The sequence below is a fragment of the Paroedura picta genome, chromosome 1, assembly GCF_049243985.1.
Source record: "Paroedura picta isolate Pp20150507F chromosome 1, Ppicta_v3.0, whole genome shotgun sequence".
In the NCBI taxonomy this organism is placed as follows: domain Eukaryota; kingdom Metazoa; phylum Chordata; class Lepidosauria; order Squamata; family Gekkonidae; genus Paroedura; species Paroedura picta.
In genome coordinates this window covers 15703542-15730173 of record NC_135369.1, presented here as the reverse complement: position 1 = coordinate 15730173, position 26632 = coordinate 15703542, and the positions used below count along the sequence as shown (strand labels likewise).

The window sequence follows — 26632 nt, the reverse complement described above, 5'->3', positions numbered from 1 at the left end:
ACCCTCGAAGCAGTATTTTGTTGTGTGTCTTCTTTTCCCCCCACCTCCTCTCTAAAGAACATTAAATGCCTTGATCCTTTTCTTCCTGGCTATTCTTTTAAGAAGAAAGCAGCTTCGGAGGCAGTGTAACCGTAATTGGCTCCCCGGGGCTATTTCCAAGAAAGATGCTGCTAATGTTTGCTAAAGGCAAGGCAGGCCAGAGACTACAGCTTCCCGGTGGCCCCTGGATGTCTCCCGTTATTACCACTGATCTCTAAAATCAAACGAAAATTAGTTTCCCTGGAGAAGATGGCTGGTTGCTGTGGAGAGTGACCTCTATGGCGTTGTGCCTTCTACAGCTCCATCCCCTCCCCAAACCTCACCCCCAAATCTGCAGGTCTTTCCCAACCCAGAGCTGGCAACCCTGGCTCCTCCATTGTCCCTTTTTGAATCACTGACTGACTGAGAACACAGGCACAACACAAGATTATATTCAGTGTGGCTGGCCCCACCCAAAAAAATTATTGGTCCTTTTGGCAGGCAACTCATTGGTCCATGAGTCCTTGGGAAAAGAGTCCGTAATTGGTTCACTGATGATTCCTCATCTCCATCGTGTTCAGGATTAGCACTGTTGAGGCCACATACATAACAGGGGGTGCTAAAGGTCAGCTAGCTGGCTACCCATTAGGACATGGGTAGTCAACCTGTGGTCCTCCAGATGTTCATGGACTACAATTCCCATGAGCCCCTGCCAGCATTCGCTGGCAGGGGCTCATGGGAATTGTAGTCCATGAACATTTGGAGGACCACAGGTTGACTACCCCTGCATTAGGAGACAAGGTTTCTCCTTACCTTCCTTGTTTCTCCGTCATAGAAATTTTCTTTCTTTCTTTCTTTCTTTCTTTCTTTCTTTCTTTCTTTCTTTCTTTCTTTCTTTCTTTCTTTCTTTCTTTCTTTCTTTCTTTCTTTCTTTGTTTATTTCCACGATACTTGCTGGGTCCAGTGAACTAAGAACTCAACTGCTGGAAGCTGCAAGATCTGTGCATGATTTAACAGCACGAGAAGAATATCCAACAGACGGCATCAGAGGAGATGTGTTGTTAACGTACTTAGATTAGGAATTTCCTGGTGTTTTGCAAATGATTCCTTCTGCTTCCTGATTGGCTCAACTGGAGACATCCTGCTCTTCTGTGGACGCTTCCTTCTGCTTTCCCTCCATGACAGTCAGTTAAAAAGTTAGGACTATCTCTCTCCTCTCTTTTCCACTAAGTTGTTTCTCTTCTCAATAAAGCAGTGGTTCTCAACCTGGGGGTTGGGACCCCTTTGGGGGGGGTCAAACAACCTTTTCCCAGGGGTCACAGCAGGGCACGCAGCTTGGCCAGGAGGGGCACCATCCACACAACAGCCTTGTGGGGTAGATCGAGAGAGTGTTCGTCTGTCTGGAGCAGCGGAAAAGATCGGCATGGTGGGACAAGAGGCAGAGCTGAACTGGGAAACCCTGGGGAAAAGCCAATTTATGTACAATCATGAACAATGGATCTTCACACCATTGGTCAGTTTCGGGTTAATTTCTGTGAAAGAACACTTGCATAATTTTATGGCTGGGGGTCACCACAACATGAGGATCTGTATCAAAGGGTTGCGGCATTAGGAAGGTTGAGAACCACTGCAATAACGGTTTTTATTTGTTAAGCAGCTGGTGCTTTGCACCCCTTCTGCTTATTTAAACTCTGCCAACATCAAAAACTGTGGATCTGTCCCTGTTCTCCCGTCAGCCCTTTCAACCTGGGCTGTTTTGCTGAAAGAGTTGGATTTGCATCCTGTAATAGCCATGGGATTGCCAAGAGTCAGACTCGACTGAACAGCTAACAACAACAGCAACAAAAATACCGCTCAGGTTTCGGATTTTTGAAAATATTTGCCATGTAGTGCTAGTGTGGTGGTTAAGAGCAGCGGCTTCTAATCAGGCGAGCCGGGTTTGATTCCCCACTCCTCCACATGCAGCCAGCTGGGTGGCCTTGATAAAGCTGTCCTGATTGAGCAGTAATATCAAGGCTCTCCCAGACCTACCTACCTCACAGAGTGTCTGTGGTGGGGAGAGGAAGGGAAGCCACTTTGAGACCACTTCGGGTGGAGAAAAGCGGCATAGAAGAACCAACTCTCCTTCTTCTTCAGTAATCTCAGGGCTCTCTCAGCCTCACCCACCTCACAGGGTGTCTGTTGTGGGGAGAGGAAGGGAAGCCGCTTTGAGACTCCTTCGGGTGGAGAAAAGCAGAGTATGAAAACCAACTCTTCTTCTTCTTCTAAAGGAAGGAGTTAAGAAGCAGTTCCTCCCCTCCCCTTCCCAAAGCAGCTGCGAATTCTTGAAGGAGAAGACAAGTTCCACCTCCTTCAAAAACGTCCCTCCATCACCGCCCATTTCAGAGCAGGCAGACTTTTAGCTGTCACTCTCAAGGCTTCATTAATGAGAAAGGGACGCTGCTGATTTCAGAACCAGGCTGCCGTTTCACTTGGCCGCAGCCCGGCTTCTCCGCTGCTTCTGCCCCGTTTCACTTCACAAGCCACAAGATGTGGGTTTTCCACCTCCTCTTCTTGACTCTTCTCTCAGCCGTTCGTGCCCAAGAAGGTGAGCCGCTGCAGGGTCTTCTGTTCAAGCGTGGCTGAGAGTCAGAGGGGTGTAATGCTTAGGGCTACCAGCTCTGGGTTGGGAGATACCTGGAGACTTTGGGGGTGGAGACAAAATTCGGTGGTATTTGGGGTGGGGCTGGACATCAGTGGAAGATGATGCTATGGAGTCCCCCCTCCAAAGCAGCCATTTTCTTCAGGGGAACTGATTCGTATTGCCTGGCGATGAGCTGTAATACTGGGGGGTACCCAGGGTCCACCTGGGGATTGGCATCCCTAGGGGGCAAGTTAGGTTGGGAAAGATCTGAAGACTTTGGGGGTGGAGCCAGACGTGGGTGGGATATGGGGCAGGGGGGAAACTCAGTGGAGTATAAAGCTATGGAGTCCATCTTTCAAAGCAGCCATTTTCTCCGAGGGACATGATCACTTGCGTCCGGAGATAAGCTGTCATTCCAGGTCCAGCCTGGAGGTTGGCATCCCTAGTGTGCTCATGTTGAGGCAAAGTTCAGCCCCAGGATGGTTTCCTGGGCCAAGGAGACGTTGAAGTCCATGGCAAACATTGAGTGGCTGTCTGAACATGTGCAAAGTACGTTTCTTCCTCGGGAATTGAAGGCATTGTGCTTGCAGGTGGCAGCTTTTCGTGGGTCTGAATTATGGCGCATGTCAGGAAAATGATACATCTGACTGCATCTCAGCGCTTGGCTTGGATGGGTCTTAGTAGTACCTGGTACTGCTGCCAGGGTTGCAGGGGTGGCCAAACTGTGGCTTTCCAGATGTCTGTGGACTCATGGGAATTGGAGGGGCTCATGGGAATTGTAGTCCACAGACATCTGGAGAGCCACAGTTTGGCCACCCCTGAACTAGAGGGAATGTGAGGAGATCATGGACAGATCTGTGAGGTGATTTTAATAGGTAAATACTACTTGTATCTGCTGTCTGGTGAAGGGTAGTTTGCTCCAGGTAGTTCCCCAGTTTGGTGAGCCAGTTTAGTGTAGTGGTTAGGAGTGTGGACTTCTAATCTGGTGAGCTGGGTTTGATTCTGCACTTCCCCACATGCAGCCAGCTGGGTGACCTTGGGCTCCTCACGGCACTGATAAAACTGCTTTGACGGAGCAGGAATATCAGGGCCCTCACAGGGTGTCTGTTGTGGGGAGAGGAAAGGGAGGGCAACTGTAAGCTGCTTTGAGACTCCTTCAGGTAGAGAAAAGCGGCATATAAGAACCAACTCTTCTTCTTCTTCAGCAATATCAGGGCTCTCTCAGCCTCACCTACCTTACAGGGTGTATGTGGTGGGGAGAGGAAGGGGAGGCGAATGTAAGCCGCTTTGAGACTCCTTTGGGTAGAGAAAAGTGGCATATAAGAACCAACTCTTCTTCTTCTTCTTCTTCTTCTTCTTCTTCTTCTTCTTCTTCTTCTTCTTCTTCTTCTTCTTAACTGAGGTTCCTCCATGTTCTCACTGTCCTTCCTAAAGTGGCCACCCATAGGTGCTGTTTTCTCTCTTGGAAGCATAATTGTCTGCATGTTTCCCTCAACTGGGGTGCAAGGAACACCACTAGGTGGGGGGACAGATACCAGATACCAGTGGGTGTGGTTAGTGAGTGGTGCACTGTTCCCACCTCAGTTGTCCTCCACCAGGGCCCTGCAGATCCTTAAACTCCTGATGAGGTGGCGAACAACAGCAGCCTAGCCCAGTGGGACATGCACCATGGGAAGCAGCAGTCAGTAGGTACTGCCTTATCCAGGGGACCGTGTTGGAGACCCCTGCTTGTCAGCTTTAGCCTATTGAGCTCAGTGTTTACTGCTTCTACTAACAGTTGCTCTCCAGGATCTCATCTCCAGGCAGGGAAGGATCATTCCTAGGATCTGTTACTGAAGATCTTTTAAACTGGAGCCGTGCCCAGGGGGAATGAATCTGGCAAGGCGGACACTCCGTCTCTCGGTCACAGCTCCTCCCTGCTCGGTCTTTGAGAGAGCCCTGGTAGGGATTTGGGGGTTTGTAAACAGAAGAGATGGACGCAAGGTGGTTTATAAAATACACACGTGGAATGAAGGCATAGACCAGTGGTTCTCAACCTGGGGGTCAGGACCCCTTTGGGGGTCGAATGACCCTTCCAGAGTGGTCACGGCAAGGCAAGCAGCTTGTCCCGCGGGGGGTGCCATCCACACAACAGCCTTGTGGGGTAGATTGAGATAGAGCGTTCATCTGTCTGGAGAAGCGGAAAAGAACGAGATCGGCATGGTGGAACATGAGGCAGAACTGGACTGAGAAACCCCGGGGGAAAAACCAATTTATATACAATCCTGAACAATGGATCTTCATGCCATTGGTCAGTTTCGGTTTAATTTCTGTGAAAGAACATAATTTTATGGCTGGGGGGGGGGAACTGTATTAAAGGGTCGTGGCATTAGGAAGGCTGAGAACCACTGGCATAGATAAAGTGGATTAACTTCCCCCTTCTCTCGTAACTCTAGAATGCCTTCCAGGTCGAGGTAAAAAGGATGGGTGGTAAATTCCAAACGGATGTGCCATTCGGTTAGTGGAATTTGTTTCCGTGTAACGTTGTACTGGCCAGGGGCTCAGGGGTCTTTGAAAGGGGATTTGTCAAGTTCGTGAGAGGTAGTTCAGTCGTTTGCCATTATTAGGGCCAAACTCCCACATTACAGGGACAGTCCTATCGCACTTACGAGTCGCCAGTGGGAACACCATTTCAGAACCTTGCAGTGGCCCAATTTGGATCAGGAGTTAATGCTCCTGCCTTCAATCCAGCTTCCTAGAGCCCAGTTGGCATCAGGAGTGCTATTTGCCATCTCATGGAGCGTCCCGCAGGCACTGAATTCTTGCAACAGGCTCAGCTTCTTTCCCCGGCATGGAGATGGAAACACTTCAGCAGGGCCTATTCTGCACACCATAAATAATGCACTTTCAATGCACTTTAAAAGTAGATCTCCCTGTTCTGCAGGGAGGCCTGGGCGCTGGCCATCAGGAGAGCCTCGCTTCGGCCACCCCCGCCTTTCCTGTTCTGCACAGGAAAATCCAGCTGCCAAAGCACACTGAAAGTGCATTATGCTATGTGTGCGGAAGCATAGAATCATAGAATCATAGAGTTGGAAGGGGCCACACAGGCCATCTAGTCCAACCCCCTGCTCAATGCAGGATCAGCCCTAAGCATCCTAAAGCATCCAAGAAAAATGTGCATCCAACTTTTGCTTGAAGACTGCCAGTGAATGAGCCCTGGACTGTTTCCTCACCCACTAAGAACGTCACAATGGCTGCCTTGACGTTCCGTGGAAACACACATATTACGCTAAAATCTTGCTGTTCAAGTGCAGATCCGAAAGCACTCCCTGTTTGCCGTGCAGTGTGAGAATGCTGCTAAAATGCGATTTCTCCAGCTCCCTTTGGGAAGGAATTCACAATGGCCCATTATGCACGGAGTGGAAGGTCCGCATTCGGGGTGGAATGGCAGCGGCTAAAATCACCAATTATGCATGCTGCAGGCAGCAACCGGGCGCAGAGTCAACGTATGCCGCCAAAAAATCCATGTTAGCATGATGCGGAAGAAAGTTAAGCTTCCCGGGACCAGGGCGCAACCAGAAGCAGTTCCAGAGTAGCCGCATGCATAATCGGATACTCTGGGTTTTGCCACCGTTGCGTTCCGTCCCGTGCGTAAGCAGTTTGCTTCACTTCTTCCTCCTCCCCATTCCCCATGCCGCCGTTTCAGCGACCGTGCATAATAGGCCAATTACCCACCGAGGAAGCTCAAGAGTTGAGTTGGCGTCCTCCTCCATTTCCCACCTCAAATGATGATGTATTAACTTCAATTAATAGTCTGCCTCTCCTCCTGCCCTCCCACCTCCCCTCAACATACCTTTTTTTAACATGGTCATGTTACAACGCTAATCTGCAACAGCAAAAGCATCAGCTTTCAGGAGACACTCCAGAAAGCTGAAAGTCAACTCCACACACCCCCTACCTCCCCATCTCCCTCTCCAGCTTCTAAACGCACCTAATGATTTAAGGTGCAATGGGGTACTCCGTAAATTTTCTGCAGGGAAACGTTTGTGTAATGGCAGCCCACATGATTTGGCTTCCAAAATGTATAGTGAGTGAACACACTTCAACACAAGAAAAAACACCCCCCAAGGGGATTTGAGTGCCATGGGAATCGAGGGAATGAGGGGTGCAATTTTTTTATTTTTCTTTATTTTGATTGCATTACAGCACGAGCGCGTTCTTGCTCCCACACTCAATTTTCTCCCCCAGTCACTCAGCCCGTGCAGCCAAAAAGCCTCATGGAGGCATGCCACTGAACTCTGCCACCCTTCTGCTCCCTTTACCTGAGCCCCTGCTCGCCCTTTCCCCCAGAGGTGGCAGCAGTGGTGGCGTCCGGGAGGAGAGGTGAGAGAAATCCAAAACCATGAGGCAAGACAGTGGAAGGCACATTCCAATACCTGGCCACACTTGCCTGGACAAGTGGAGAGCCAGCTTGGTGTAGTGGTTAGGAGGGCGGACTTCTAATCTGGCATGCCGGGTTCGATTCTGCGCTCCCCCACATGCAGCCAGCTGGGTGACCTTGGGCTCGCCATGGCACTGATAAAGCTGTTCTGACCGAGCAGTGATATCAGGGCTCTCTCAGCCTCACCCCCCCCCACAGGGTGTCTGTTGTGGGGAGAGGAATGGGAAGGCGACTGTAAGCCACTTTGAGCCTCCTTCGGGTAGGGAAAAGTGGCATATAAGAACCAACTCTTCTTCTTCTTCTTCTTCTGGATATTTGCCTTGGGTCCCCTGCATTTCAGTCTGGGCTGATTTTGAGTATCATTTATTGCCCCTCTCAGTCTGTCCCCTCCCCCCATCCCTGGCGACCCTCCTTGAAGTGGGAGGTGACCAAAAAGAAGGGGGAGGGCATTTCCTTTCTTTTGAGTATGTTGGGGTGAGATTGCGTCATTGCGATGCTCAGACCAAAAAGGAGGGGAGTCAGGACCACCCACTCTCCCGACGGAAGTGCAAAACACAGGCCTTGAGTGGAGTCTTGACCAGTGATGGGAGAAAACCAGAAATGCAGAGTGCCAGGCGCAAATGCAGAGTCTGCATTCGGAATCAAATGCAAGGTGAACACGCCGGCATACCACACAGCTGTGGAAACCGTCCTAATGAACGTCTGCTAGTTATGTAACCAATGCGGACTCCGGAGGTCTCTGAGAATGGCAACTGCTGTCCAGAGATGAGTTTCCCTAGAGAAAAAGGGAGCTTCAGAGGGAAGCTTTATGGAATCATGCCCTGATAAGATCCCCTGCAAAGTCTGACCTCCCCGGGGTCCACCATAAATCTCCTGGAATTTCTCACCCTGGAATTGGGAGTTGGCCTAGCTTTTGCATATCCCACCAATTGGAATGTTCAATTTTTGGGGAGCCCAATGTATGTGGATCCACACTGGACCAACGCTGGCATGCTGAAGAGGGGAGAAACTTGCTTCCTACAGCTTTAGAGACAAGGAACAGGAGCAATGGGTTCAAACTGGTACATCTGGACCCTCGCTCCCAATGAAGAAGAGTTCTGGCTGGACAAAGGGAGAGGGTGGGGCATTTGCTGGCAGGGGCTCATGGGAATTGTAGTCCATGAACATCTGGAGGACCACAGGTTGACTACCCTGGGGTTAGAACTCACCATCTTTAAATGCTTAGTGTTAATGTTCATTTTAATGGGTTTTAATGGGGTCATGCTGGTTTTTATCATTTTACTGTCCGAATGGAATGTGGGGGTATATGAATGAATGAATGAATGAATGAATGAATGAATGAATGAATGAATGAATGAATGAATGAATGGATGGATGGATGGATGGATGGATGGATGGATGGATGGATGGATGAACTGGGAAAGAGGTTCCACTTCAATGTTAGGAAGCATTTTCTGGCAGGAAGGACTCTCTGTAGACAGGATCTGCTGCCTCAGAGGGTGGTGGGGTCTTCTTCATTAGAAGTTTTTAGGAGGAGACTGGATGAGCGCCTGTCAGGAGGGTGTGATTTTTAAGACCCCAAGAAGGCGGGGGGCTGGACTGGACTGGCCCTCTGTTGTCTCTTCCAGTTCTGTGTGATTCTGATTCAGCGTCTGTTCCAAAATTAATCTGGATCAGGGTAGGGCCTTACGCAGTCTGGGCCCTACATACCTGAGGGACAACTTATCCTCCTCTGCCCCCTGCAGGGTGCTCCACTCTGCGAGTACTAACACACTGGTGATCCCTGGCCCTTGTGAAGTATGCCTGGTCTTGACCAGCGCTAGAGCCTTTTCGGTCCTGGCCTCTACCTGGTGGAATGAGCTCCCAGACAAGCTGAGGGCCCTGCCGGAGCTAATACAGTTCTGCAGGGCATGTAAGACAGAGCTCGTCCGCCCCTAGTCTGGTTGGGGCTAGGGCTTCGGAAGGTCACTGGGTTCCCCCTCCTTTCCTTCCCTCCTTTTTTTTTCTGGACAGTTACCATCATAGTGACTACATCTTTCCTACTTGCAACACTGAACCTAGCGTCTGCCAGGAGATACGTGTCTTGGCTGCTGTCTTTGTTCAATTTTATGTTCAAGTGGGCAGCCGTGTTGGTCTGAAGCAGCACAACAGAACAAAATCAGAGTCCAGGGGCACCTTTAAGACCAACAAAGATTTATTCAAGGCGTGAGCTTTTGAGTGCAAGTCTGAGGAAGAGTGCTTGCACTCAACAGCTCACGCCTTGAATAAATCTTTGTTGGTCTTAAAGCTGCCACTGGGCTCTGATTTTGATTTGTTAAATTTTATGGTTATGGTCTTGTGGAGGGGGTTTTATTGGTGTTATTATTGTTTTAGATTACTGCGCTTTTATCTTGATTGTAAGCCACCACAAGCCAGCCTGGCCGAGAGTGGCAGCAAATAACAACAGCTACAACAATTATAGAGCCTCTTGTGGCGCAGAGTGGTAAGGCAGCCGACATGCAGTCTGAAAGCTCTGCCCATGAAGCTGGGAGTTCGATCCCAGCAGCCGGCTCAAGGTCGACTCAGCCTTCCATCCTTCCGAGGTTGGACAAATGAGTACCCAGCTTGCTGGGGGGTAAACGGTAATGACTGGGGAAGGCACTGGCAAACCACCCCGTATTGAGTCTGCCATGAAAACGCTGGAGGGCGTCACCCCAAGGGTCAGACATGACTTGGTGCTTGCACAGGGGATGCCTTTTACAACAATAATAATAAATGTGCGCTTTGGGGCACCATATCCCTCCTGAGGTCCCTTCCCAGGCTTCTCCCCCAAATCTCCTGGAACTTCCCAAGCCAGAGCTCAATATGTAATCAAAACATCCTCAAGAACCTTGCCCCGATAGAAATGGTGGCTACCCCGTCTCTCTGTCTCTTCTCACAGACTTGTCTAGCAAGGTCTTTCTTTTCCGCAACGAACCCAGCGAAGACTACGTCCTCCTTAACACCCCACCGAAAGAACCACTGCAGAATTTCACCATCTGCCTGAGGTCCTACACAGACCTGACTCGCCCATGCGGCCTCTTCTCCTATGCCACGCATTCCGAGGACAACGAGATTCTGCTCCTCAAGCCGAGGCCGGGAGAATACCGCGTCTTTGTGGGAGGAGAATCTGTATCCTACAAAGTCCCCGAGGATCCCGTAAACTGGGAACACGTCTGTTTTGGCTGGGAATCGGCCACAGGGACTGTGGAATTTTGGATGAATGGCAAGCCCTGGCCGCGGAAGGGCCTGAAGAAAGGTTACACGGTTCCCACGGAAGCGTTCATCGTATTAGGCCAAGTACAAGACCATTACGGGGGCTCGGCTGACTCGTACAACTCCTTCTCCGGAGAACTGGCCGACGTCTATATGTGGGACTTCCTTCTTTCGCCTCATAAGATGAGGTCAGCCTACCAGGAATGGAAGCTTCCCAGTGGGGTTCTCGGGTGGAAGAACCTGCAGTATGAAATCAAGGGCGACGTGGTCCTCAAGGCTAGGCTACGATAACGGGGAGGGGTAAAGATCCAGCCGTGTAAATACGTCCTCAGAAATCATTTTAGAAAACCACGACTCTGCCATGCGGTTGCCAGGCTGGGGTTGGGAAATACCTGGAGACTTTGAGGGAGGAGCAGGGAGCAGGTGGGATTTGGAGCAAGATGGGACCTTAGAGGAGGATAATGCTTTGGAGTCCACCCTCCAAAGTAGCCTTTTTCTCCAGGGGAACTGATCTCTTTAGTCTGGAGATGAGCTTTTATCTTGATTGTAAGCCACCACAAGCCAGCCTGGCTGAGAGTGGCAGCAAATAACAACAACTACAACAATAATAGAGCCTCTTGTGACGCAGAGTGGTAAGGCAGCCGACATGCAGTCTGAAAGCTCTGCCCATGAAGCTGGGGGTTCGATCCCAGCTTCATGGCAATTCAAGGGGATCTCCACGTCCTACCTGGGAGTTGGCATCCCCAGTTGCTAATAAGGTGGCTAACCGCCAGGGGTACCTGAGTAACTACCAGGATTTCAGTTGATTTCCAGGAAACCAAGATAAGTTCTCTTGGAGAAAATGACTGCTTTGGGGGGTGAAATTAATAGACATATCTCTACTGAGCTCTTTCCCCAAATCCCAGCCTCCCCAGGCTCCACCCCCAACATCTCCAGGTATTTTCCAACCCAAAACTGGGATACCTTGTTGCCAACCTTCAGGTTGGTCTTGGAAATGCCCCAGAATTAGAACTACTCTCCCTGGAGAAAATGGTTACTTTGGAGGTGGACTCTAGGGCATAATAACCCTTCCCTCCTAAATCTTGCCCTCCAAGGGATCTACCCCCCAAATCTCCAGGGATTTTCCAACCCAGAGTTGGCAACCCTAAATCCACACAATTATGCTTCTTTATATGAGTCAAGCATGTCTAGAAACAACAGCCAAACCCATCTTCCAGAAGCTTCTCTGGTTCGTCACCCAACTGCAGTTTTACCACCAGTGACCAGTCAAGTTCCTGCTCTGGAGCTTAAAGGCTAATTGGTATTAAACATTTCAGTTGCCACCCTATGTACAGAACCAATATACTACTGAAGAACAGCAGCCAATGTTCAGAAAGTGCCGGTGTATTAATTTGCATCCTGTGGGCTTGTAGGTAGCATCTCTAAGTCCATTTTTTACATTGTTTAACTCGATAAGCCATTGATCAGCAAGTCTCTCTTGTTCTTGGTTACTAGAAATTAAGTAGGATTGGATAATGAATTAGGGTTACTCGGCAACCGGGGGAGTCCTGTGGGCTGGAACATGGGAGGCAGTCCTCAGTATGATGTCACTTCTGGAATAGCCTGGAAGTGACATCACACATCTCTAGGAATGGCTGGTAAAATCATAGTGTTTCCATTGATTCCTAGAGAGGACTGACACTCCTAGGTTTTTCTCAGAAGCGACCTCACCCCATTGGCCCAAAGGCCATTCTTAAAAAAATGGCTCCTTCTACCACCACCGAAGGAGCTAGGCTCAATGCGCCTGTAAGAATGTTCTGGGTACAGCTGATCATTGTTATTCTAGTTCCTCTCTGTGGAAGAGGGCGAAGCCTACACTGTTGTTGCAGCAAGTCCAACCAGCTGTTCTCTCACGGGGCCAGACTGGATGACCCTCATGACCCCGGTGACCAGATTTTGTCTACTCATTGCAAAACAAAGGTCTGGAAAGCCAGAACATTCATTGCCTTCTGTGTATTGCAAGTATACAGCTGTGTACGGACACGACTTTGCACCTAACAACAACAACAACGTCTGCAGACCTGAGACGGGTGAGATCTTGGCCCATGAAATCCCCAAACATCTTGCTTTGCGTTGTCGGAAACGAAACAGATGTTGCCTGGAATTCTCCTGGAATGACAACTCCGTACTGCAGAAATCATTTCCCTGGGAGGAAAGGACAGCTTTGGAGGGTGGGTTTTTTGACATCCTTGCAGAGCTCCCTCCCACCCCTAAACTCTCCCATCCTCAGGGGCCATCAAGAAATCTCCTCGAATTTCCCATCGTGTAGTGTTATTTCAGCAGGCATCGCTTTTATGTAATCAATGCGTTATTATATACTATTCAAATGTAGATTTCTGTCGGTTTGTGCTGACGGGACTGGAGAGGGTGCCGAAGTTTTCCATTTATCGGGGAAATACAGGCTCAAACGACCTCTCTAGACTGGAAGGGAAAGTAAGCAGATGTCTTTCAAGCCCCAGAGGGTTTCCAGGAGAGGAGAATTTGAGTCCTGCGGGATACCCTTCACAGGGAACACATCTGCTTTAGCTGGGAGCCAGCCACAGGCGCTTCTGAGTTCTGGAAGAGACGGATGTTAAGGTCATGGAAATGGCTGAAGCAAAGATACAATCTGGCATTGTACAGCCCTGTTTATTTCATTCGAAGACGTGTTGTTCTCATTTCTTCCCCTATAATTAAAGAAGCTCCAAAGTGCTCGCATTTGGCTCAGTTTTTTGTTGCATTTCCCAATGTACAAATCTTCTTAGAAACTATTTGGACAGTAGTTTTATCATAGAGTTGGAAGGGGTCATAAAGGGCATCTAGTCTACCCCCTACTCAATGCAGGATCAGCCTGAAGCATCCATGATATGTATCTGTCCATCCGCTGCTTGAAGACCGCCAGTGAGGGGGAGCTCCCCACCTCCTTAGGCAGCCTATTCCACTGCTGAACTACTCTGAATTTTTTTTTCTTAATATCCAGCCAGTACCATTCTCCACAATGAGCCTCTTGTGGCAATGAGCCTCTTGTGGCGCAGAGTGGTAAGGCAGTGATATGCTGTCTGAAGCTGTCTGCCCATGAGGCTGGGAGTTCGATCCCAGCAGCTGGCTCAAGGTTGACTCAGCCTTCCATCCTTCCGAGGTCGGTAAAATGAGTCCCCAGCTTGCTGGGGGGTAAACGGTAATGACTGGGGAAGGCACTGGCAAACCACCCCGTATTGAGTCTGCCATGAAAATGCTTGAGGGCGTCACCCCAAGGGTCAGACATGACTCCGTGCTTGCACAGGGGATACTTTTACCTTTACCTTACCATTCTCCACATAGTTTAAAGCCATGACTGTGAGTCCTCTCCTCTGCTGCCAACAGAACCTTTCCCTGCCCTCCTGGGGATTTCATAAAGTGCCCATAAAAACAGGAAACCTTACAGCAAGAATTAAGATTCACTGGACTTGAACCTCTTTGCTTTAGGATGCTTAGGGCTGATCCTGCGTTGAGCAGGGGGTTGGACTAGATGGCCTGTATGGCCCCTTCCAACTCTATGATTCTATGACACAGTGACCCACCTGAATCCATTTGTGGACACTTGACACTGAAGCTGCCCAAGGAATAAGCTTTCTCTGTGATGCTTTCCCATTATAACTTGTCCTCGAGGGTACACAATTTTCCGGCATGTTCATTTAGGCTGTTTATGAGGTCCGTAACACGAAGACGTATTACTTTGCTGTGCAGAGTGTTCTTCAAAGACGTCTGAGAGTTTCGTAAGTGGATTACGGGGGTCTGAAGAGTTTGTCTGCACAGATTGCTATCGGGGTTGATGGTAAAATTTCTCCTGCAAATTTGATCTGCCCACCATGGAACAGCCCCTAGTGCATGATTTTTTTTTTTTTTTGCTCCCTGGATTTCGCTGCCTGCGATTTTTAATGCTTATTTACCGACATGACAGGCTCCAAGCCCCTTGCCAGATGTGATAGCAGATCAGCAGCTGCTTCCTGCTCCTTCCTTCTTATCACTCGATCTACTGACCCTAAGCTAGGGTTGTGAGCTCTGGGCTGGGGAAAACAGGAGACTTTGGGGGCGGAGCCTGCAGTGGGCGGGGTTTGAGGCGGGGGGGAGACATCAATAGAGTATAATGCCCTACAGACCACCTTCTAAGCAGCCATTTGCCTCCAGGGGGACTGATCTCTGTGGCTTGGTGATGAGCTGTAATTTTGGGGGATCCCCAGGTCCACCTGAGGACTGGCATCCCTACTTTGTGGGGATTGGCCTCCCGCTGTCCCCTCTGATTTAACACCCCATCCAATCACAAGGCTCAGAGGCTGCCTGGGGAATATAGGCCTGTTACAGGGGGTCCCCAGGTCCCATCTGGAGGCTGGCATCCCTCCCCTGAATTGGCCCTGGCTAACACTCGGAAGACTGACCTCCAAGGGAGACCAGGGTTGTGACACGGGGGCAAGCAAATGCAAATCACCTCTGAATGTCACTTGCCTGGCAACCAGCCAATCCCAGGATCTCCTGTTTATAACGCACACATGCCATATGATAAATATGTATTGACCTGCCCCTCAACTGGATAGCCCAAGCTAGACGGGTCTCATCAGATCAGAAGTTAAGCAGGGACTTGTCTGGTTTGTATGTGGATGGGAGACCATCAAAGAAATCTAGGCTCGCTACGCAGAGCGTAAAATGACCTCTGCTCTTTTCTTGCCTAGAAAACCCTTGGAAGGGGGGGCATAGGATAGATCGCTTCTAGATACTTTCTACCACATTGACCCGCATTGTCCACACAAACACATACACATCCTTGTATCATCCTTACTTCTCCCAGTCCAGCCACACATCTTATCAATTATATATCTCCCCTCTTTCTCTCCCTCTCTCCCCTTCCCTCCCTCTCCCGCTCTCTCTTTCTCTCTCTCTCATATACATCCTTAATGGGATGGCATTACATCACTTCCGGGGAAAACACGGAAGTGATGTCACACCTCCCTAGCATGGGACCATAAAGCTTCTGGAGGTTTCTGGAGAGACATGAGGTCACTTTTTCTCCCCGTCCTCGAATACTTAGACTTGAGGGCATCCAATCGAAGTGAGGGGCAATAGGCAAAAAGAGACACACAGAGAGATTTAAAGGTGGAATTTGCTGCCAAGAGGCTGTCGTGCTGGCCAAAGGAACAAACGGTTATTCCCCTCAGCCACTATGGCTAATAATCACTGAAAGATTTATTCCCCCGTGAATTTATTTAATCTCATTTTAAAGTCGTTTATTCCTTTGGCCATCACATCCTTTGGCAGCGAATTCCACATTTGAATTTCTCTGGGTGTAAAGTATTGTTTCCTTTCATCCATCCGGAACCTACTGCCCATCACTTTAATTGGGTGCCCTCGACTCTTAGTATTAGGGGAGAGGGAGGGAAAACATTCTCTCTGTCAACTTTCTCCACCCCTTGCGCTGTTGTAGAAACCTGCGTCATGTTTTAGCACTGAAAAGCTTTGTGGGATATCTTCACTCAAGTCTATCCTTGCATCAGTTGCTGCATTTTGCCTCTCCCCGTTTTGTGTTGGTCTTTGGCTCCAAGCAAATAAATAAATGAAGATTCAGAGTTGCCTTTGAACAGATGTGAAAAGAGAAGGCTGCTTTACAAAGAGTCAACCCATCGGTCCATCTCGGTCAGAATTGTCCTTAGCAGTTTTGGGCTCCACAGTTGAAGAGGGATGTAGACAAGCTGGAGCGTGTCCAGAGGAGGGCAACAAAGATGGTGAGGGGTTTGGAGACCAAGACGTATGAAGAAAGGTTGGGGGAGCTTGGTCTGTTTAGCCTAGAGAGGAGACGACTGAGAGGGGATTTGATTACCATCTTCAAGTATTTAAAAGGGCGCCATATAGAGCAGTGGTCTGCAGCCTTTCTAAGGCAGCGGACCAGTGGTGGTGGGGAGGGTGATCCGGCAGGTCCACGCATGTGTGTTTGCACCATGCACGGTCGCAAACTCACATGCGTGGACCTGATGCGCATGCACAAAACTGCCACGCATGCATGTTTGCGGCCGCACATGGCTCAAACGTGCATGCACGGACCTGCCGCACATGCGCGTTTGCGCCTGCAGCCCTGCTTCCCTCTCCCCCCCCCCCACAAAAAGAAGCTTGCCGGGCCGCGAGCTAATCAGCCACTTTTGCATCCAATTTGCTTGCTGCCTATGAAGTTTCTCACTGCAGGGGGGGCGGGGAGAGGGAGCAACGGCCCGATGCCGGAGCCTTTACGGTCCAGCACCGGGCCACAGCCCAGTGGTTGGAGACCACTGATATAGAGGATGGAACAGAGTTGTTCTCTCTTGCCCCAGAGGGATGGATCAGAACCAATGGGATGAAATTAATTCAAAAGAAATTCCGTCTAAACACCCGGAAGAAGTTCCTGACAGTCAGAGCGGTTCCTCAGTGTAACAGGCTTCCTAGGGAGGTGGTGGGTTCTCCATCTTTAGACATTTTTAAACAGAGGCTGGATAGCCATCTGTCGGAGAGCCTGATTCTGTGAAGGCTTAAGGGGTGGCAGGTTACAGTGGATGAGCGATGGGGTTGTGAGTGCCCTGCATAGTGCAAGGGGTTGGACTAGATGACCCAGGAGGTCTCTTCAACACTAGGATTCTATGATTCTAGACCTTAAGGTCCATCCTGCTGCCTGCTCTTCTTTCTATCCTTTCTAAGGCAGGGGAATGAATTTGGGACCTTCTACGCATGACATAGATGCCCCACCACTGAGCCGCAACCTTTCTTTAGGGTCCAGCTTCCCCCCTGCCCCCGCATCCCCCCCCCCACCCAACCAGCTCGCTTTAATGCAACAAAACAAAATCAGAGCTGTTCGAAATGACCGACGATAAACTGAAAATCCTAACACGGTTGTTAAAATAATCACAGCATAAAAGGGTATTAAAATAGCAAAGCCCCCGCCTCCCCAAAATTCTTATTGAAACAGAAACCGCCGTCAAAACAAGCAATCAATATCATACATAAATCATCGCCAAGCACCCGCTCAGATGCTAAAACCTGGCCTTGAAGCATAAGCAAGGTCAAATGGAGAAGAAAGACTTCAGAAGAGGCTGGAATTAGGGTCACCAGCTCTGGGGTAGGGCTCGGGGGAAGGTGGGATTTGGAGAGGGGAGGGACCTTGGCCAGGTATAATGCCCCAGAACCCACCCTGCAAAGCAACCGTTCTTTCCAGGAAAAATAAGTGGGTTCAAAAACCACAGGACACTGGAAAACAGAGACAGGACACCCGAGTACTGTGTGCAGTTCTGGAGGCCTCACTTCAAGAAGGACGTAGATAAAATTGAAAGGGTACAGAGGAGAGCGACGAGGATGATCTGGGGCCAAGGGACCAAGCCCTATGAAGATAGGTTGAGGGACTTGGGAATGTTCAGCCTGGAGAAAAGGAGGTTGAGAGGGGACATGATAGCCCTCTTTAAGTATTTGAAAGGTTGTCACTTGGAGGAGGGCAGGATGCTGTTTCTGTTGGCTGCAGAGGAGAGGACACGCAGTAATGGGTTTAAACTACAAATACAACGATATAGGCTAGATATCAGGGAAAAAAATTCACAGAGTAGTTCAGCAGTGGAATAGGCTGCCTAAGGAGGTGGTGAGCTCCCCCTCACTGGCAGTCTTCAAGCAAAGGTTAGATACACACTTTTCTTGGATGCTTTAGGATGCTTTGGGCTGATCCTGCGTTGAGCAGGGGGCTGGACTAGATGGCCTGTATGGCCCCTTCCAACTCTATGATTCTATGATTCTATGTTGCAGCTCTTTAATCGTGAGAGTACTTGATACAGGAAGTACCAAGACTTCACTCTGATAAAAACTCCAGAAAACCCCAGCATATATACATACAGAGAACCATGGGCCTGGCCAGGGTGGCAAGCCATTGGCTCACACCCTTCGATTAATTTGAACTGATTGGCTGTCGTGGTGGCCCTGACAGTAAGAATCCAGGGCTGATTCTAAAACAAAAGCTGTCTCCTTATGTGGAAATGGTCTCTGGGAGGTTTGGGCAGAGAATGAAGGGCTCATGTTACACTGCCTCCAGCCATGTAACTCTGGACCCCAACTAAGGGACCTCTGACCAAAATACGCTCCCCGTTTGCAAACACTCCCCATTGCTCAACTTCGGAAGAAGCAGAGCGTCGCTTTCTCCGTCACAGAAGTACATTGAGAACTCCGAGAAGAGTGATCAACGTTTCCTACCGCTCCTGTGGGGACAATAAAAACGTTAGGAAATACAAAGCAAGGAGAATGAGAGGTCTTTTTCTGGGAAAAGACTGTGGTGAAATCGGGCTTACGAATTTCGTCATGTTAAAAAAACTAAAAACCGGCACGCTGCCTAATCAACCTGTGTGCAAAATACGTATCGATGATTAAAAGAAAGCCCTAATGAACTCTGTTTTATTTTTTAGACCACTGATTTACGAAAAAGATAAGCCCTGGGGGTATAACGTGATGAACAGTTAATCTGGCCGTGTTCAACCAGGCAGGGCCTACTTCTCAGGGAAATATCCTCCTGTCATGGTACAGTGTGCCTGTTGAATGTGAGAGATGAGCAGATTTCACACCCCAGATATCTGCCATGCTCCCCCTTGGCTGGAATTAGAAGAGCAGGTTTTTTATTCTCTGCTTTTCACTACCCGGAGGAGCCCCAAAGCAGGTTACAAACACCTTCACTTTCCTCTCACTACACCCTGTGAGGCAGGTTAGGCTGAGAGAGCTCTGACAGAACTGTGACTGGCCCAAGGTCACCCACAGCTAGCCGCATGTGGAGGAGTGGGGAATCAAACTTGGGCTGATTCTGCACTTACTTTGTTTATTCCATTGTGGATCCTGCTGAATTCGGATCAATTTGAACTCGGGTCTTCTTCTACCCCACTCCCCAATTGAAACGGAAAGTGTTCTGCACATGATTGAGGAAGCTCAGAACGGGGAGGGGAGGCAAGCATAGCAGGAGGCTCTTTCTTTCTTTTCTTGAAGGGGGAGAGGATTAGAGACAGCAGAGGAGGGAGGAAAAAAACTCAAGAGGCAAATTTCTACTGAGAGAAGTTAGGGCTTCTGGAGCGCAGTCACTTTAAGACAAGCCTTGCAACTGGGAACCAGGAAGTCTTTGAACTGACGCCCTGGCCAATCAGGGAAGACAGCTTTGGTGTGAGGCACGGAGAAGGGAGTTAATTTGCAAAAAGCAGAAATCTGAACACTTACTGATGGCGATTTTTTAAAATATCGAGGCTTATATCCACTCCAGGATATTGCGGGGGGAAAGTAGGGTCACCACAAATCAAACATGGATGTTGCAGAGGGTACATTTAAAGCAACCAAAATCAAAGTGGAAATTGAATTCAGTGTAGACAGGAGGGATTCATTCGAACTTCGACTGGGTAAAAAGCCCTGTACAGACTACACCCAAGTCTCTGTCTCCTGATTGCTTGATTGCAGTCTTCCTTTTGGTTGAGGACTGAGGTAGGAGATCAACATTCCCATAAATTTCAGTTTCTTCGCTGTCAGACGTGAAATTATGTAATTCCTCAATAGTCATTACTTTTGTCTTCTTGATAATCTCCTGCCACCTTCATCATTTGTCGTTCCATGTCTTTACTATTTTCTGTCAGTAGTGTGGTGTCCTCTGGTTCCCGAACAGATGGGAGTTAATTTTTTATATATTTTTTTTAATCTGTTAAACATTTATTAGTTGATATGACCATATATGGTCATGTCGAGCTGACCCCCCCTCCCACTGCCCCTAAAGTGGACAATGATGGGCCTGGAGGGGGTGGGAAGGGGCGGGGCCGTGGGTGTGGGCGTGTCCACAGCTCTGCTTTCCGACCATATTCTGCATGATTGTGCCACTTCTGGGGTTTCCCAAGGCCTGAAGAATGTTTCAGGGGTTTCTCAAGGGTAAAACAGTGGAGAAAGGCTGTTCTATGATAAAAACCATAGAGATATAGGGAATTCCTAAAATGTTATGGGATGGCTGTGATATCACCTCTAGATATTTCACAGCAAAGCTGATATCACAAACCACTACCCTACCCCAATTCTCCTCCCAGGGGGGGGGGAACGTGAGAGAGCAGCAACAAAACCAGAGAAGTTCCCGCCCTTAGTGAGTGAAAGGCAGTCTTAATTCCTAGAATCTTAGAGTTGGAAGGGACAGCCAGGGTCATCTAGTCCAACCCCCTGGACAAAGTGTCTTCCAATTGCCTTCCCTTCCTGTCCCCGCAACAGACACCCTGTGAGGGAGGTGAGGCTGAGATCCCCCTCTCTTAGAGGCAACCTAGCCCTCCTTTCATAGATGTTTAGCTCAAAGAATAAATTCATAGCTCTTAATCTGTGGAATCATTCACCAAAACCGCCAGGCAGGAATCGAGCCAATGGCTCAGCAGAGAGAAAATCTGACCCCACCTTCTGCTGCCATGGCCAATAAGCACAAAGCCATTTGGGATGATGGACAAGGACTCGGAGATCCGTTTTGTTAACGTGGTTAGCCAGATAGGGCCCTATCCAATGAGTCCTACACCACCTCTTCCTTCCACGGCAGCCTCCCCCCTCGATGCGCACACAGCCAGGACACTGCCCCTAAAATCGCGTTGGGAGCGATGTCGGGAGTTGCATTACCCACAATTCCCTCTGCGGGTTGAAGACGGCTTCCTCCGACGAAATAAATGAATCCCGGATGCAAGTGACAGTGCTGGTGCAATTAAAAATATTTTGGGCCACCGGGATACTGTCACTTGACGTTCATCAATGCTCAGCTCCTGGGGCCCAGCACTGCAGGCTTGCATATCTTACTGCTGCCTTAGCAAAGAAAGCCCCAGTTTTTCCCTCCATTTTTACCTACTTGAAAGTGATAGCCCAGGGCCTGGTCTGGGCATTTTGGGATCATTTGCCTAGTGTGCAGGACCCAAATAGAGTGACCACTAGACTGGAAAACCTTTTATCATTTTGGTTCAACTGCAGGAGAACAAAATGACACAGGGGGGGTTGTCCCAGAAAAGCCTGTGTGTCGAACAAAGGATTGCATGAAACTTTATAATATTCCATTGAAGGCAGGGATGATTCTATGACACAAGATGTCGTAGTCCCATTGTATACAGCACTGGTCAGACCACACCTGGAGTACTGTGTGCAGTTCTGGAGGCCTCACTTCAAGAAGGACGTCGAAAAAATTGAAAGGGTGCAGAGGAGAGCGACGAAGATGATCTGGGGCCAAGGGACCAAGCCCTATGAAGATAGGTTGAGGGACTTGGGAATGTTCAGCCTGGAGAAAGGGAGGTTGAGAGGGGACATGATAGCCCTCTTTAAGTATTTGAAAGGTTGTCACTTGGAGGAGGGCAGGATGCTGTTCCCATTGGCTGCAGAGGAGAGGACGCGCAGTAATGGGTTTAAACTACAAGTACAACGATATAGGCTAGATATCAGGAGAAGATTTTTCACCGACAGAGTAGTTCAGCAGTGGAATGGGCTGCCTAAGGAGGTGGTGAGCTCCCCCTCACTGGAAGTCTTCAAGAAAAGGTTGGATACACACTTTTCTTGGATGCTTTAGGATGCTTTAGGCTAATCCTGCGTTGAGCAGGGGGTTGGACTAGATGGCCTGCATGGCCCCTTCCAACTCTATGGTTCTATGATTCTATGATATGATGCTTTTCAGATCAAACCAATACAGGGCTCTCTAAAGCCCCTTCTTACTGGCTTAGTTGAGGGTTGTGGCTCAGTGGAAGATGGGGATGCCAGCTCTGGGTTGGGAAAAACCTGGAGACTTTGGGGAGTGGGCGGGATTTAGGGCGGGGAGGGACCTCAGTGAAGTAGGATGCTATGGAGTCCACCATCCCAAGCAGCCCTTTTCTCCGGGGGAACCAATCTCCGTAGTCTGAGTTGAGTTGTCATTCTGGGGGATCCCCAGGTCCCACCTTGAGGCTGGCAGCTAGAGTTGCCACCTCTGGCTTAGGAAATCCCTGGGGACTTTGGGGATGGAGCTGGGAGTGGACAGGATTTGGGGCGTAGTGGAGTATAAGGCAGGCTTGTGTCTCCACATCTGCAGGAGGGTTGAAATGAAATATTGCCACAATAATGGCTTGCTGTAGATGCTGGGAGGTCAAGCGGGGTATCAAATGCCCTGCCACCTCCAACCCTCCCCCCCCAACAGCCAATATTGATGGTTTCCCCAACTTTGAAGGCCACTGTTGGAATCAGAAGGCTCAAAAGGGTGGCAGGTTAGAGTGGATGAGCAATAGGGTTGTGAGTGTCCTGCATAGTGCAGGGGATTGGACTAGATGACCCAGGAGGTCCCTTCCAACTCTATGATTCTAGACTAGATATTCTCATCCAGCAGGGCTCTCCTCGTCATCATCTTCTTCTTTTTTTAATTTTGTTACAGACCTGCGGGGAAGGTCCTTTGTTTTCCCCCAAGAGGGTGTCGCCCACATCTCATTGACCTCTGCCCAAGAAGAGCCCCTCCAAAACTTCACCGTGTGCTTGAGGTCTTTCACCAACTTGCTCCAGGATCACGCCCTTTTCTCTTACGCCACCAAAGAGCAGGAAAGAGACATCGTAATCTACAAGACCTATTGGAGGAAGGACCCGCAGTACGTGGTCTACATTGGGGGAGAAGAAGTTGACTTCAGAGTCCCAGATTCCTTCCTGATGTGGAAGTCCATCTGCGTCACCTGGGAGTCGGAGACGGGGGTGATCACCCTCGGGATCGGCAGCTACGACTTGGCGCGAAGAGTGGTGCAGAAGGGTTATTGCATCGGGCCCGATGCTGTGATTATGTTGGGAGAGGTCGCCTGGCGCACTTCGGGTGGGGATGCCTTCAGCGGGGAGATTAAAGACGTGTACATGTGGAATGCCACAATCCCCATGGGGGATCTGAGATCAACCACCTGGGAGTCCCTGTCTCCATCGCCCATCATCAACTGGAGGAACCTGCAGTACAAAATTGAAGGCAATGTGACCCTCGTCTGAAGCAGAGCGGAGACACCAGCCTGGGTTCCCACCTCCTCTGCTGCATTGATGCAGATCCGTCAATCTGGTTTTCCCCTGTCGAGTATTACAAAGACCTGCCGTGTTTCCTTGATGGTTTCCCATTCTCCTGTGCAGAACAAGGCCCATTCTGCACACATAGGATAATGCACTTTCAATGTGCTTTGGCAGCTGGATTTTGATGTGCGGAACAGGAACATCTACTTCTAAACTGCATTGAAAGTGCATTATCGATTGTGTGCAGAATAGGCCCTGGACAGAATAGGCCCAGGATGCCTTGAAAGTGCATTATCCAACGTGGGCCTGACAGGCCTAATCCCCTTTTAAAGTGGTCTCTGCCTTTGGCCCTTCCCTGGAAGCAAATCCCACGTTTTAATCCCTTGCTGGGTCAAGAACTATTTCCTTTTGTCCGTCCTGAATCTGCTGGCCATCAACTTCATGGGAGGCTTCCAAGGTCTCATATTTTGGGAGAAGGAGGAAAAAATTCATCCTTTTCCAAACCAAAAGTTCCCGGACTCTTTGGCCTTTCTTTATAGGGAAGGTGCTCCAGTCCCCTGATCATCTTGATGGCCCTCCTCTGTACTTTGTCCAGCTAGGGTTGGGAAATACCTGGAGGCTTTGGGGGGTGAAGCTCAGAATGGGCGGGATTTGGAGCAGGGAGAGACCTCAGTGGAGTTTAATGCTCCAACGCAGCCATTTTCTCCAGGGGAGCTGATCTCTGCAGTTTGGAGATGAGCTGCAATTCCAGGGGATCCCCAGGCCCCACCTGGAGGCTGGCATCCCTACCTGAGTTGGAAAATACCAGGAGACTTTGGGGGTGGAACAGGGAATGGGTGGGATTTGGACCAGGTAGGGGCCTCAGTGGAGTATCATGCCATGGAGTCCCCCTCCAGAGCTGCTATTTTCTCCAGGGGAACTGATCTCTTTTAGTCTGGAGATAACCTGTAATTCCAGGGGATCCCCAGGTTTAGGGTTGCCAGCTCTGGGATGGGAAATACCTGGAGATTTTGGGGATGGAGCCAAGAGGGAGTGAGATTTGGACAAGGGAGGTCCCTTAGTAGAACATAATGTTATGGAGTCCCCCCCCCTCCTGAGCAACCATTTTCTCCAGGGGAGCTGATCTCTGCTGCCTGGAGATGAGCTATAATTCCAGGGGATCCCCAGGCCCCACCTGGAGGCTGGCACCCCTACCTGAGTTGGGAAATACCTGGAAATTTGGGGGATAGAGCCAAGAGTGGGTATGATTTGGGAAAGAGACATCTTTGAGCAGAACATAATGCTATGGATTCCCCCATCCTGAGCAGCCATTTTCTCCAGGGGAACAGAGTTCTGTCACCTGGAGATGAACTTTAATTCCAGGGGATGCCCAGTTCCCACCTGGGAACTGGCAGGGAACCCTATTCCCTGCTCTGTGATGTCCTTTTGGAGCAGAACTTAATGACCAGAACTTTTGGGAGATTCCGTGACCAGGCTTTGACTCTTTCTATTCCTGCTCGACCATCCGGAATTTGAGGGTGACGCCCCCCGTCCGTCCCTTGCGGCCCCTTAAGCCTGGAACGGCTCGGCAGGGCAGCTGCTTGGGCCTGCCTCTCTCTCTCTCTCTCCCTCCCAGTTCCTCCTAGAAGCCTATTTCTTGTCACGTCGCGAAGATAGTGACATATTTGTAACACCTCATTTCTCAAGCCGAGCTGCTCTGCGAGATTCGCTGCCACCGCGGCCATTAAGCATCGCTGAAGGGCCTTTGCCACCCAAGATGTACGTTGCGCTCGTTTATTTGGAAGCAATTCAAGAGGCGAGAGGCCGGCGGCTCCTTCACTTAAAGCTACGCGCGAGAAATGTACCAGTCGCACAGTCTGTTATCCTGAGCCTGAAAATTCAGCGGCTGAATTGACAGGCACAGCGCTGCGTGGTTCCTGAGCGTCCATGCGCCTGCATTGGTGCGCGTGAGCACTAGGGAGAACGGGTTTTTATTATTTATTTCCTTGCTTCTTTAAAACCCTGCCTTTCTCCCCCACAGGGACCCCATGTGGCGCACGCTGTTCTTAAGCCACTGTGGTGTAGGAGAGCCAGCAGGGGGTAGAGGTCAAGAGTGGCGGCCTCTAATCTGGCGAGTTGGGTTTGATTCGCCGTTCCTCCACATGCAGCCAGCTGGGTGACCTTGGGCCAGACACAGCCCCAGTAGAACTGTTCTCACAGAGCAGTTCTATCAGAGCTCTCTTAGCTCCACCTCCCTCACAGGGTATCTGTTGTGGGGAGAGGAAGGAAAGGCAATTGTAAGCCGCTTTGAGACTCCTCTGGGTAGTGAAAAGCAGGGTACACAGCTCTTCTTCTCCTTCTCACCTCTGTTTTATCTTCACAACAACCCTGTGTGGCAGGAAAGAGAAAGAGCGACCGGCCTCAAGTCATCCTGTGAGCTTCCTTGGAAGAGTGGAGATCTGGGTTTCCCGCATCCTAGAGATCGGCAAGGTAGCACATCGATAAGGTGAATGTCCTCATCGGTTGAGTTTATAGCTTGATTTCAATTTTGGTTGGTTTCTGTGCCTGTGTAAAAGGTCACTGTTGGCAAAACAAGAGGAGGTCAAGAAGGTAAGGACTGGAGACCTGACGTCGGAGTGCATCTAGCAAAATGTAGGGGAACATAGCTGGCCCCAAGGAAGCTCGCTTGACCTCAACCAGGGCCAGAGCTTTCTCCATCCTGGCCCCCACCTGGTGGAATGAGGAGGAGATCAGGGCCCTGATGGAGCTTAAACAGTTCCACAGGGCCTGCACAAGGGAGCTCTTCTGCCAGGCATTGGGTTGAGGCCCCCCTGAATTCAATCACCTCCCATTGGCCCCATAGCCCTCTCCCATAAAAACCACCACCCACCACCAATATGTCCAACCCACAGGGCCATCAGTATGTTACAGTTAAATGGATGTCCTCACCATGTTTTTTTCCATTATTATATTGTTCTACTGCTATGGCTGTATAGCTATTGTTCAATTTATCGTGTTATTTGTATTGTTTTTCTCCAGTTCCATGTAAGCCGCCCTGAGTCTCAGGGGAGGGTGGTATATAAATACAATAAAATAAGTGAAATGGCTAATACGTTTTGCAGCACAATCATTTTGGGTAAGTCTACAGATTGTGTTTGTCCTGAGTCTGCAGAAAACCATAAATATGCTGTATAATTCCAAAACTATCCCTGGCAGTAAACCAAAAGTAGTTATACAAATGAGAAGGTATGAACTAGCAGGGATGGGCAAACTGCGACCCTCCAGATGTCCATGGACTACAATTCCCATGAGCACCTGCCAGCAAATGCATTTGCTGGCAGGGG

At 49.6% G+C, this 26632-nt stretch overlaps 1 protein-coding gene across 2 annotated transcripts; it reads left to right on the top strand.

The window, feature by feature from the left end:
- The first annotated feature begins 2403 nt into the window (after nt 1-2403).
- LOC143830674 (serum amyloid P-component-like) lies at nt 2404-26561 on the top strand. Of its 2 annotated transcripts, none has more exons than XM_077323528.1 (2): nt 2404-2605; nt 22708-26561. In XM_077323528.1, the coding sequence occupies exons 1-2, from the start codon at nt 2548-2550 to the stop codon at nt 23292-23294; spliced, it is 645 nt and encodes a 214-aa protein (XP_077179643.1). In that variant the 5' UTR covers nt 2404-2547; the 3' UTR covers nt 23295-26561. The 2 variants fall into 2 exon arrangements, with proteins under 2 accessions (XP_077179643.1, XP_077179633.1); XM_077323518.1 differs by lacking the exon at nt 22708-26561 and adding an exon at nt 9982-13025.
- The last annotated feature ends 71 nt before the right edge of the window (nt 26562-26632 follow it).